General features: G+C 45.0%; 1 protein-coding gene across 2 annotated transcripts; it reads right to left on the bottom strand.

Annotated features, from left to right (window-relative positions):
* Positions 1-277: 277 nt before the first annotated feature.
* Positions 278-3353, bottom strand: TCF21 (transcription factor 21). Of its 2 annotated transcripts, none has more exons than XM_071547929.1 (3): positions 3271-3353; positions 2458-2910; positions 278-814 (listed from the first exon to the last, which is right to left on the bottom strand). In XM_071547929.1, the coding sequence occupies exons 2-3, from the start codon at positions 2905-2907 to the stop codon at positions 725-727; spliced, it is 540 nt and encodes a 179-aa protein (XP_071404030.1). In that variant the 5' UTR covers positions 2908-2910; positions 3271-3353; the 3' UTR covers positions 278-724. The 2 variants fall into 2 exon arrangements, with proteins under 2 accessions (XP_071404030.1, XP_071404031.1); XM_071547930.1 differs by having other exon boundaries at positions 2458-2887; positions 3271-3343.
* Between the last annotated feature and the right edge of the window lie 8302 nt (positions 3354-11655).

The raw sequence follows: 11655 nt of genomic DNA, 5'->3' as shown, positions 1-11655 counted from the left end.
CAATAGATCACTGCTCTCGTCCCCGCGGAGCGGCCGGAGCGGCGGGGGCGGCTTCCGCAGTGCCCGGGCGCCGGGCTGCGGAGCCGGACCGGGCTCCCGCGGCGAGGACGAGCTGTGGGTCGTCACCTCCTGGTTTGCTCCAGGTCTTTAGCTCCGGGGAAGCAGACCTCCCGTAGCCGGGGCGGAGAGGCAGGATCCCCTCAGCACGGCCGCTTAGCGCAATCCTTTCCCCTGCCGAGCCCGAAAGTTGAAAACGAACACTTAACACCGTTCCGTGTTCAGTAGAAAGGAAGGTTTATTCACAGAAATAGAGCAGAACCTGCTTGAGGAAAATATATCTATATATCTTTAGGGTGAATTACTTCATAGAGATGACTGTCAAAGTCAATTTTTCTAGGCATCTACATATTTCACAGGTCTCAGACAAAAGATACACGCATGGTAGGTTTTGTTTGATCTGTGTCTTTTCTCTAGTAGCGCTTGAACCAGCAAGGCTGTGGTTGCAGGACACTCGACTGTACACGCATTTAATAAAGTTAAATAGAGTCGGGATTTCTCGGGGTGGATGGAGTCTTTTGCTAGGGCACGTTTGATCTCCTCTGCGCCGGGAGAGCGGCTCTCTCCGTGGCTCTGCCCGGGGCTCGGGGCAGCGGCGGGGCCGCGGCGGGTCCCTGCCTGCTCCCCGGCCTCGCCGGGACTTACGCTGCTGCCTCGGCCGCGGGGCTCAGGATGCCGTCGGGCCGCACAAGCGGTTTGTGTTCACCACTTCTTTCAGGTCACTCTCGGGTTTGCCGGCTACCATAAAAGGCCAAGTCTGTAGCCAGGAAAAGACACGGGTGGGAAGGGGGTTACATATGGAAAAATGCAAATTGCAACGCTCATTTCGCCAGCGGGTCCGGCTCGGGAGCGCCCGGGGAGACCGAGCCCGGTATCCAGCGCCTTAGCCCGCTTCAGGCAGCGCTCAGCGGGGCTCTGGCCGGCGCAATCGCCGCTGGCTTCGGCGAGGACTCTTTTGCCTTTCGCCGGAGGCTGATGCCGCTTTGCCTCAACAGCCGTGGCCGTCTCCCCGGGTGTCCTCGAGGCGGCTGAGCCCGTCTGATCCGCGGCAAGGGAGAGGGAGAAAGGACGTTGGGAAGGAAGCCTCCCGGCTCCGGTACATCCACATCCCCCCGGCACAGTCGCTGCGGACACACTGCAGCAGTCGCGCCGCCCCCGCCTTTGGCCGTGACCGGCGTGGGGACCCTTACCCGGGGGAGCTGCCTCATGCCCCGCCGCATTGCCTGGGCCCAGGAGCCTCTCGGGACTACAGCAGTCCCTGGCCGCTCTCCCTGGTCTCCTGCGGCTAGCGAAGTATGTTTTGGTGTGCCTCTGCGTGGTAGGGTACGTGTGTTGTATCTGTATTGGGTGTTGCTTTTGTTATACTTCATTTTTTTCTCCATGTCGTTCTGCTGAGGATTTTGATTTTCGTCACAAACTATCTCCAAGGCCCTTATCAGCTGACATAGCGGGTAAAGTACTTTCCGCCTGAGTCCAGAGCTCAAAAGGCAGAGCCTGACCACAGTGAAATGTCCCCAGATCCCCTCTCTGATCCCTTTATGCATCAGGCTCTGCACGTGTGGGCAATGTAAAGTCTGTGTGTCTAAGAACAGTCCGGGGAGATCTTGCTCACCCCCAGTTTACATCATTGGCATATATTTTTAGAGCTGGAAACTGGATGTTTTTGGCGGCTGGGTATGGTTGGGAGACCCCAGGCTTGTTTGGGAAAACTTTGTGTGGCAGGGAGCAGCAAGAAGGACACTGCATAGCCCAGGGAGAAGCACTGCTGAGTGTCTGTGGGGCAGACACCTCCTCTGGGCAGTCTGCACTGGTATTTATTTCTCCTTTGCCAGTTTACATGGATAGGAGAAATGTCCTGGACCCAGCAAACCTGAGTGGCTGAGCACAGAGCCCCAGGAGCTATGCCTTTAAAAATTTAGGGCTTGAGGGAACTGTTATAGCAGGAAACATTATGGCAGAGACCCAGGATAAGAATAAATCCTGGGTACTTGACTTGGGTTTTTCCTCAGACATACACTTTTCTACCTGAATTCCTATAACCTGTCCACTTGCAGGCAGAAAGCTGCCATCAGCCCTCTGAGGTGTCTTGGGCATTTCTGGGGCAGTAAAGAGTGAAGCCTGACCCTGCCTATTTGTGGCCAGCATGGCCCCTGCCTCTCTCCTGGAGGGGATTGCTAGGAACAACAGAGGGGGCCCAGGAGGCTTGGCACTTGAGACACAGGGTAAGAGGTTAACTGGGACCCTTTACCCTCACACACTACCCCTTTCCACCCCACTGGCACAACACTCTGTGGGATGCACAGTAAAATTTTTTCCCCGCACATACCCCATTCCAGGTCCTTACCCGCCTTTCCCCATGCACACGGAAAGAATGCCTGGCCCCAGTGGGCTCTGACTTACCAAGTTGACTGGGTGGATGTAGCCGTTTTCATACTTGTCATTGGCCAGGATCTGCCTCAGGTGAGCAATGTAGCTGGAGGCCAACCTCAAGGTGTCCAGTTTGGAAAGTTTGGTGTCTGGGGGCACCCAGGGAAGGGTGGTCTTAAGCCTGGAGAAGGCTTTGCTAAGGACCCTCATCCTTGCCCTCTCCCTGGCGTTGGCAGCATTTCTCTGTACCTGCTTTCCCTCCTGGCTCACTCCATTTAAAGGGCTCTTCTTGGGGGGAGCTTTCTTCCTCTTGCCCGAGGCCCCTCTCCCCTTCTGAGGGGAGCCATTCTCGCCATTGGATCCCTCCTCGTTGCTCTCGGTGGACGCCCCAAACTCTTTGTTAGTATCCATTTTCAGACCATCGCACTCCAACATCTCCACCTCCTGCAGATCTTCCACATCACTGAGGGACCCAGTGGACATGGTCTGGAAGGTGCCAAACAACCAACGGGAAAGGGGGAGGGGGAGAGGAAGAACAGCTCCTCGATTCTATTTCAAGGCAGCGTAGGAGAGAAGGGGCGCCAGTATTTTCCTCCTCTTCCCTCCCCGCCCAGGACTAAGGCACTATACCAGTCCAGAGAGGATCCCCGCCCTCCCGCCCCCCAACCCTGCTTTGCCTGTGCTTGAGGGAGGGAGTGAGATTGTGAGAGAGGGAGAGAAAGAGGGAGTGAGAAAGCCGAGGAATTTAGTGAGGACACTAGTAATTTATCTGGGGGATAAGAGAGGCGGATCCAGCCCAGGGGAGGGGCCCTGCCCACTGAGCACACCACATCCCCAATCACAAACCTTTGCACAGGACAGGGAATGAAGTATCCCAGCAAGCCTTTGCGAGAGCTCAGAACTGGGATTCAAATCTTCGTAACTGGACTAAAACAATTTGCTCACTCTCTGTTCCCCTGTTCTGTCTTTCTATCCTCCCCCTTCCTCCTCCTCCTCCTCCTCTTCTTCTTCCCCACTTCCCTTTCCAGCCAGGGTTGCTCTCCCCCTCTCTGCCTCCTAGATGACCCAGGCAGCTGGTGTCATGATTCTTGATGAAAGCCAAAATGGGTCATGAGCACAGAGAGCAGCAGATCCACCAGCCAAGCCTTCCAGGGAGCTTTGTAATGCGTGCTGCTGAAACACTGTCCTGTAACCTAATCTGAGGGAGATTTGTGGATGATTATATTTGCGAATGCATCCTGTCCAGCTAGTAGCATATTCCAGGAAGGGAGTGCTCCACCGCCTGTCCAGCAGCATGGACCTTGCTGTCACAGCCCAGGGGCTGGAGGCAGGACTTCTTCCAGCCTTTCAGGGTGTCGTCGAACGAGTCCCAGTGCCTTCTCACTCTTGGAGTCCTCCCAGCTGTAAATGTTGGGGAAGCTTTATGGTTCATAGGTGTGCTGGGTGACCAAGATGTCGCCTGTGTGTGAGCCCCACTGAGTGAGGGAGAAAGAGCATCATGCTGCTGGGTGGGAGGGGTGTATGTGGCTGCTAGTGAGGCAGCAAGGGTGTGCATGATGTGAAGGACAAGGGTGAGGGCTATTGGATGATAGAGATCCCTCTGTGTGGTGCAGAGCAGATGAAGTCAGCTTTACCCATGAAGTCTTTTGTCTGCCGATTAGTGCGTGCTCAACAGTCAGGGAGTTTTGCCTGAGTAAAGAGGCAAGATAAGGGATAAGGCCCATTCTGTGAAAGTGGTGGGACTGAAGGCATTAGGCTGGGCTGTGCAACCACTGAAACCAAACCTTCCCAGTGGTTTTACAAGCGTGAATGAGCAGGTTGCTGTGTAGTTTGAATGAACAGATATATGCTGCTGTTAGAATCTATATGCACATGTGTATTCTGTCTCAGCAGGCCAGGCTTTTAAAAGCAGTTAATCTTGACCTATGCCTTCTTCCTCTCCATGTAAAACAGTCTTCTAAACCCACATGTGGAGCCCAAAGAGGCCAGTGAAGCACAGGAACTTGTTCCCATAGTTCCTTCCCTCCTCACACACTTCCTGAAACTTCACAGGTGGCCCAGCAGTGTGGATTTTGTACACAGAGGACTAGAGAGCTGGGCACAATCTGCACATGGCACCTGTCTGGACACAGGAACTGATCTGATTGTAGGGGCAGCTCCACTTATTCAACTGCTTACCTGAGAATTCACATAGCTCCAGACAAAAATTTGCAACCTCAGATGTAGCTTGATATTAAATCCAAAGACACTGGAACAATAGGAAAATTCTCTTACTGATCTGTATGAGCATCACATGGAGTTTTCTGCATGCACTAAATAAAAAACAACCATCCAAACAAAAATGGTGGAGGACCAAGCTGGTACATCTGCAGATTTCAAATTTCAGTAGAGGCAGTGTGTCATTTTTCATAACCAGCAAGGAAATCTTGCCTATGTCTAGATCCATTTTGATTTCTTGGCTCATGCAAGCCAGAAGAAAAAAGGGCAGATCTAAGCTTTAAACCACCTCTTTACTGTTTGTCTGGAAGATAACACCTTCCCACTCACAACAGGATAAATACACTAAGATATCATATCTCCAGGCCCTGCGCTCTTGGGAATTCCCTGACTTCTAACATCATGTTGTGTTAACTGTGCCCTGTTTGTGTTTTCTCTGTGTATAAACTAAACATATTGTCAGCATATCAGTCCTAATTAATGAATTAGTTTTTTGGTTTTTTATTTTTTTCTCTAAATAATGTTGCTGTTGCAGATCCAAAATATTACTAATCACCAGTGGAGATTTATGAGCCTCCGTATTTTCTAGGCCTGATTGTTGTTTGTGCAGGTGGAGATTTAAATGTCCATATCCATTGCAGAGATTTATAGTCCAAGTTAGAATTGAGCTACAAGACTCTTTCTGGAGTGAGGATGACAGCAAAACAAGCTGAAGTCTCTAAGAATGAATGACCAGAGAGGACAAAATCCCATCAAAATGTCAGCATCAAAGGTCCCAGAAGAGCAAAACAACAAGAAAAATTAATTAATACCCTTTCCATCACTTATTTTTAACTTTAGTAATTTCTAAACTTTTGCTGTAAAAAGCAGAAGGAATGATCTGGCTTTTAAAAAATGGTTTTTTTGTATGCTGCTGTATATGCATTCTGAATATCAAGATGCACATACATGTGTGTTATGAGCCTTTAAAATTTCCATATATGTGTAATTTTGACTTATTTTCATACACTTTTGAGTCCTCAGAGCCATTGAAATTGACCTAAACAGATCACACACTTTTGTGTAGACACAGGATACATTTTTGTATTCATTTTGTGGAGATTATTGCATGTATATCACATACATATAGTAAAATGTACATAATGTCCATTATGTGTACAAATTATTACACACTCTTTTAACAATATTTTTATCCATTTTTCCCTCTCCAAGAGGGCCAACATGGTCAGAATTTTTTAAAAAATATCTTCTCATCTCCACGTAACTCCTTTCTTATTTGTTCGTTACATGACTTGAACCTCTGCTTTTCTAACCTTCCTGCTCCTTATGTCCCACCTGGCAAGCCCAGAGCTTGTACCCCTAATCTGGCTTCCAATTTCAATCCTTTTCCCCTCAACTGTATTTCCTTGCCCAGTCCTCCTGACTCTCTGAACTACTGCCCTGATTTGAAGTAGATGCTGACAGGATGGAAATGAACCTAATCCTGTGGGAAGGGTAAAACTGGGATGGCTGCAGTCACTTCCATAAGGGTGTCACCACTTAATTTTTAAGTTAGATGACTGGGACTACAGACTAGCCACTGGGTTAATAACTGATTGGGAAAGGCAGATGGAGCTAAAGTCCTTTTGGCCTTTCTAGTATATTTGCTTTTTCATTCATGTTTTAAAAAGGAAGTTGAAATACTGGCATGGGGAACATCAGTGCAAATCTGTGGATTTACCCTGTAGATGACTTGATCCTCTACATTGCTCTGGCTACACGAAACTGTGCCTCTCACTCTTCCTTCTAATTGAAACCCACTAAGAGACCATGTAGGACATGCCTGAGGGGCTGGAGACAGAGACTCAGGATGCCTGGTCTGAAGGATGTCAGATGGGGGACATGGCACACATGGGCTTATGCTGATCTAGGACAAGTTACTAATTTCCCTCTGGAAAAAACTGTTCCACTTTTTATGTCTCCAATCTTCCCTTCGCTGTGTAGGAATAACATAGTAATTTGAGAATAGCTTTGAAACTTGAGGCCAAGTTTTCTACAAGTGTCTCATGGTTTTGCATGTCACGGCTTGGTTTATTTTTTGAGTTCTGTGTCATTTATCAAGGCACCATATTTTCACTGCACATTGAACAGTCACCCAGGAAGAAACTCAGATCACCCACAGCAGAGGAAAACATAATCAGTAGCCAATTTTAAAACTATCTGCCCACGTATAATACAGGTGTTTTCTTTTTGGAGAATAACCAAGGAAGTCACCCATAGGCAGCCAGCAGATCATGAATTGTTTTCAGTCAGGTTTGAGAATAATCAGGAATAAAAGTATAACTGGATTAGTGTTTTCCATTTGCAATTTGTAGGGGATGGACAGTGCTGGGGAAAGTGATCAAAATTGTTTGTAACAGTGGAGTAGCTTTTTGGAAGGGTCAGGGCACTGAAAGCCTCACACAGCTCATTTCCAGAGCTATGTCTGTTTCTGGTCACAGTTTTGGTTTGAATGGTAAAAGACATTGTGATAAATAACATAAAACAATACACAAAGAAAAAGAATAATGTTGCCAAGACAGTAAAAAGGCTGTCCTGAAGAACTGGCCCAAGGGACACATATTTGCATGTGATACCAGCATCACTGTCCATCCCCAAGAAATCAAAACCATGTTAATTTCTGAAATGGTTTATTGTGAGGAAAAAAAAATCCTTCTATTTTCTTTTCAAACTATCTGAAGGTTTTGTAGATACCTAGAATAAAAAAAAATTCAGTCTTACTGATTGAAAAATTTAAAAGGAAATAAACTATAGTTTCAAGGAAATTTGTGTAGAAAGTTATACACGAGCCATAATTTAATTTCATGTGACTTTTTAAACCTTGAAATATCACAAACCCATTGAAACTCTGGAAAATTGAGTTCAAGAAAAATGTCTTTAGTAGTGAATAATGATAAAATATTTTGTGAAACTCAAAATATTTAATTCCATATTTACTATTTTAATCCTTTTTGTCACACCTATGACAATATCTGTGACAGATAAAAGTAGTGCTGTTGTCTACCACAGTGAATACCAGTAAATATAATAACTGCATGACTTCTATCACCCTGACATGCCACCTGGGACCTTTTTCTTTGATTGGCTCCACAAAAATCAGCAAGGCTGCTCACATGATAAAGCAAGCCTGTGTGAACAAGAATGGCAAAAACTGCCTTAGTAGAAGCAAAGTAATTATTAAATATCCCAATGCCTAAGAGAGATACTGACAGCAAGGTCAGTGTCTTAATCAATTCATCATTCTTGGTGTGACTCCATCCTCTCCTATTCCAGATCTCTGGTGAGGGATTTGGGACTGCTGCTGTGTTAAGCAATGTCTTGCAAAGGATCTCTGTGCAAGAAGTTGCATACACCAGAAACAAGAAGCATATAAGATGCAAAAGTTATTGAAGCAGAAACAAAGCAGCTAATCCTTAACATGAGCGCTGAGTGCAAATTTGCAATGAGCTATTCACTGACATGCTAGTGAATATTCTGTTGCTGGATGCTTGTATGAAGCAAACCTAAGTGGCTGAGTCATGTTTGTTTATTATTCATTCCTGTGCAAAAGGAGATTTATAGACAGTGAGGAAAGGTATCCTCTTCCATCTTTGCTGCAGGGACTATAACTATGTATTGCTTATAGAATGCATCTCTGAAATATTATTAGTTGACATTGTAAACTGCAGACTCTTTTATGAGTGGTCAAAAGAGAAATGTGCAAAAAAGCCAATGTATCTTATGCAAAATTGTCACTGAAGTATTAAAGTGCAGACATAACTGTTTTATTTTGAATATCTCTTTCCATGATGTTTCTTTGTTGGGAAATCCTTTGTATTTTTGTGGCTTTGAGACACGATGTAATTTGTCAATACATTAGTTCTCTCTTGTCTTCCATTAATTTGGAAGCACACTGGATAAAGTTTTGGAAAATAAAAGATTTTTTTCTTCAGAGAGAAATTTGGAAAAGAAGAACACTCTGTAGGGGAGTGGCAAGAAGAATATCAGCTATTCTGGTGAGATTTTATTACTTGCATGGCTTATGGCATGATGTATGTGCATGTAGACACAGATTTTCTGAAATTTCTATTCACAGCTTCTGAAATTTGGGTTCCCACAGCATCCATCATTAAATGCAGTAGGTTGGACTATGTCCTCTGTTCTCATCCAAGTGAAACATCACATGCTGGGACTCAGACTCTTTGTGGGCTGCTTTGCTCTGTTATGGACCAGGTTGGCCATAGTTTGTGATTCGGGACTCCCTTATGCTCCATTTGTCATGGGGGCTTTGCATTTTACCAGCTCTGATAGGTGGCCGCATTAAACCTTTTAAATACTTATGCTGAACTCCAGTGACATTGCTGCAAAAACATTTTGGCTAAAAATACTGATAAAATAAACCAGGAAATTGGCAATATTCAGCTACTCACGTGTGCAATTATCCTTAAGGGATCAACCAACTCAGTAGTTAGCTAAAGAGTGTATGTGTTGTGGATGAGTCTTAAATAGGAATGTTAGCTGGCAAGGCAAAGGAGAAAGCAGATTACACATCCTACTCATGTGACATAGAAAGACCACAGTCACTGTGCCTTGCTCTTGACTCTGACAAGCCTTCCACATGCCTCACAAACTGTGACTCTCAGAGATCCTGGAACATCCCCAAAGTGGGGTCATGGCACTTTGCCACAGTGCAGTCCTCTGGTTTTATGGTGTGTATTGTAGTTCATAATACATATAGAAAATGGTGTTGTTTTAGAAAGTGGTATTGCAAAAGCACATAATAAAAGTCTATTTAAGTGATTTGGTGGAAACAAACAGTTTTAAAAATGAGTCGGGGATAGTGTACAAAGAAGACCATTCCACTGTGTTCCAGTGGAACCCCATAAGGTAGAGAAAGGACCAAAGAGCTGAACCTGCAGAAGTGAGGGAGGAAAAAGCCCCAAGTATGGTCTGTGAAGGCAGGCTGTGTCTCTATCCCCTCACTGCTCTTCTTTTTTCCTTTGTATGTACAGATCTGGGGTGATGCTCAGACTCCATAGTGTGCAGTTCTTAACTGGGGATGTGACTAACCCAGAAAGAAACCTGGTTAAAAGAAGAAAACAGAGAGATGAGCCATCAGACCTTCTGTTAGCCAGGTCCAGCATGCTTGTGCAGTTTGGTGAGGGGAAATAGACAACACCCTCTAATATCTGCCTTGAGTCCAACCAAGGCAGAAAGGGCAAGTTTTAAAAAACTGCCTTGAATTTCTCTTTCAAGGGGCCAACGATTAAAGCAGTCTGTTTTTCAGAAATGATGGTATGAGACTCAGATATGTATCTGCTTATACTTTAAGATCAGATGTGATGATGGCCGAGGCTATTGTGAAGAGAGGTATTTTATGCAGAACCTCCTGATTTTAAACAGTGGAAGGATTTTGTGGCTAGCTGAAGGATTTCAAGACTTTATTTCTCCATATAATTTCAGCTTGTTCTATCCTTCACAATACATCTCAAGTTTTGCACCAAAATAAGGCAGGTCTGTCTAGCAAACTTACCTGACATCATATACCATGACATTTAACATATACAAAAAATTGGTGACAGAAATATCTTGTTGTGTACTCTGTCAGGACTGAACAAATATATACTTGTGATCACTATGAGCTGGATTGACTGAAATTTCCACAGAGTGTTAAAGATGTGTGACATTGCACCCTCAAGTTTTCTCTTAACATTGTGAATTCCTCAGAAAGATTTTCCATGTATGCAAAACCCTCACCAAGGAGCTGCTCAGCCAGTCCTCAAGCACAGGGCCTTTTAAGGCAGTCACAATGCAAAGTTTCTTAGGGTGCCAATGCACACTGGACCTCTGGGACCAGCTTGGGCTTTCCAGGATGAGAGCCGTGTTCTGTCTTGAAGAACAAGCAGCTCCAGGGAAAGCCTCTGGGGACTGCCTGGTGCAGCATCCATAGCAATACACTACAGCATCTTTCTATTTCTTGTCACCCTCCCATCCATGCCCTGACTCACTGTAGTCTTTCATCTCTCCTTGGCAATGTGTAGCCAGAGCCCTTTTTTCGGATGTAGGCCCTGGATTGTTCCTGTGTTTCTAAGTATTGGTGGAATTTGTCTTATAGCTAATGGCTCAGTGACACAGCCTTGCTTCTACAATTTATGGTGCAAATTAATGAAGTGCAAACTAATTTAAAAGAGACAGACTCTTCTTTGATTAAGGCTTTAGCCAGAGACCTGAGGAATGTCCAATGATTTTCTCCTATGTTAAAGTCTTTCTAGGTGGCCACAAAAGGGGGATCCTTTCTCCTCCAATCTCTCAGTGGTAAAAAAGGGATGAGAACATTTTCCTGTCCTACAGAAACATTATGAGGGGCTTAGGCACTATGGTAATGGATACTGAGGGTAGCTAAGATAAATAACCTGATAGTTGCAAGCAAATGATTAATGTTAGAATACTACAAATATGTTGAAAGCCTAAAATATCTTTGTGATGTCTCCTCATTTCTTGAAATGCCAATTAACATTTTTCACTCAGATACCTGATGTTTACATTGGCACATTTTTATGCTCACATGTCTTACAAAATGTATACTTGCCTGACCTTGATTTTAGATGAAAGCACTCATCTCTCAACCTTATAGTAATTCTGAAAGATAGAGAAGTTACTTTTATAGGAAGAAAAACAGTGAGTTTTGATCCTGCTAGTGATGAGTGACAAGACAAAAGTTGAATAAACAACCTAGGAGTACCATCATTGGTAACACTATAGCACAAGTAGCAAATCACCATTGACTAAAGTACTCTAAAGTCCCCAAGCTCTCTGTGAAGAAAAATAAAGTGTTTCTTTGGTTTCCTGTATCCGTCCTCAGTAGAAACACAGGATTCCCTTAGGAGAGTTAAAATCCATTACTAGGCTTCTTTATGCTTTTTTGTAAGTAGTTGTCTCTTCCATGAAGGGTCTTACTTCCTTGAACCATGAGCTAATGCAGACTCTCAGAGTGCA

Source organism: Pithys albifrons, chromosome 2, assembly GCF_047495875.1.
Source record: "Pithys albifrons albifrons isolate INPA30051 chromosome 2, PitAlb_v1, whole genome shotgun sequence".
In the NCBI taxonomy this organism is placed as follows: domain Eukaryota; kingdom Metazoa; phylum Chordata; class Aves; order Passeriformes; family Thamnophilidae; genus Pithys; species Pithys albifrons.
The sequence above is the reverse complement of the archived record's forward strand: the minus strand, read 5'-3'. Positions and strand labels throughout refer to the sequence as shown.

What these genes read in the sequence shown, in the direction of transcription:
- TCF21 (XM_071547929.1), bottom strand. Translation starts at nt 2,907, where the DNA reads ATGTCCACTGGGTCCCTCAGTGATGTGGAAGATCTGCAGGAGGTGGAG. An exon ending in ACATCCACCCAGTCAACTTG is followed by an intron (nt 815 to 2,457) that starts GTAAGTCAGAGC and finishes TCCTGGCTACAG; the next exon opens with ACTTGGCCTTTTATGGTAGC.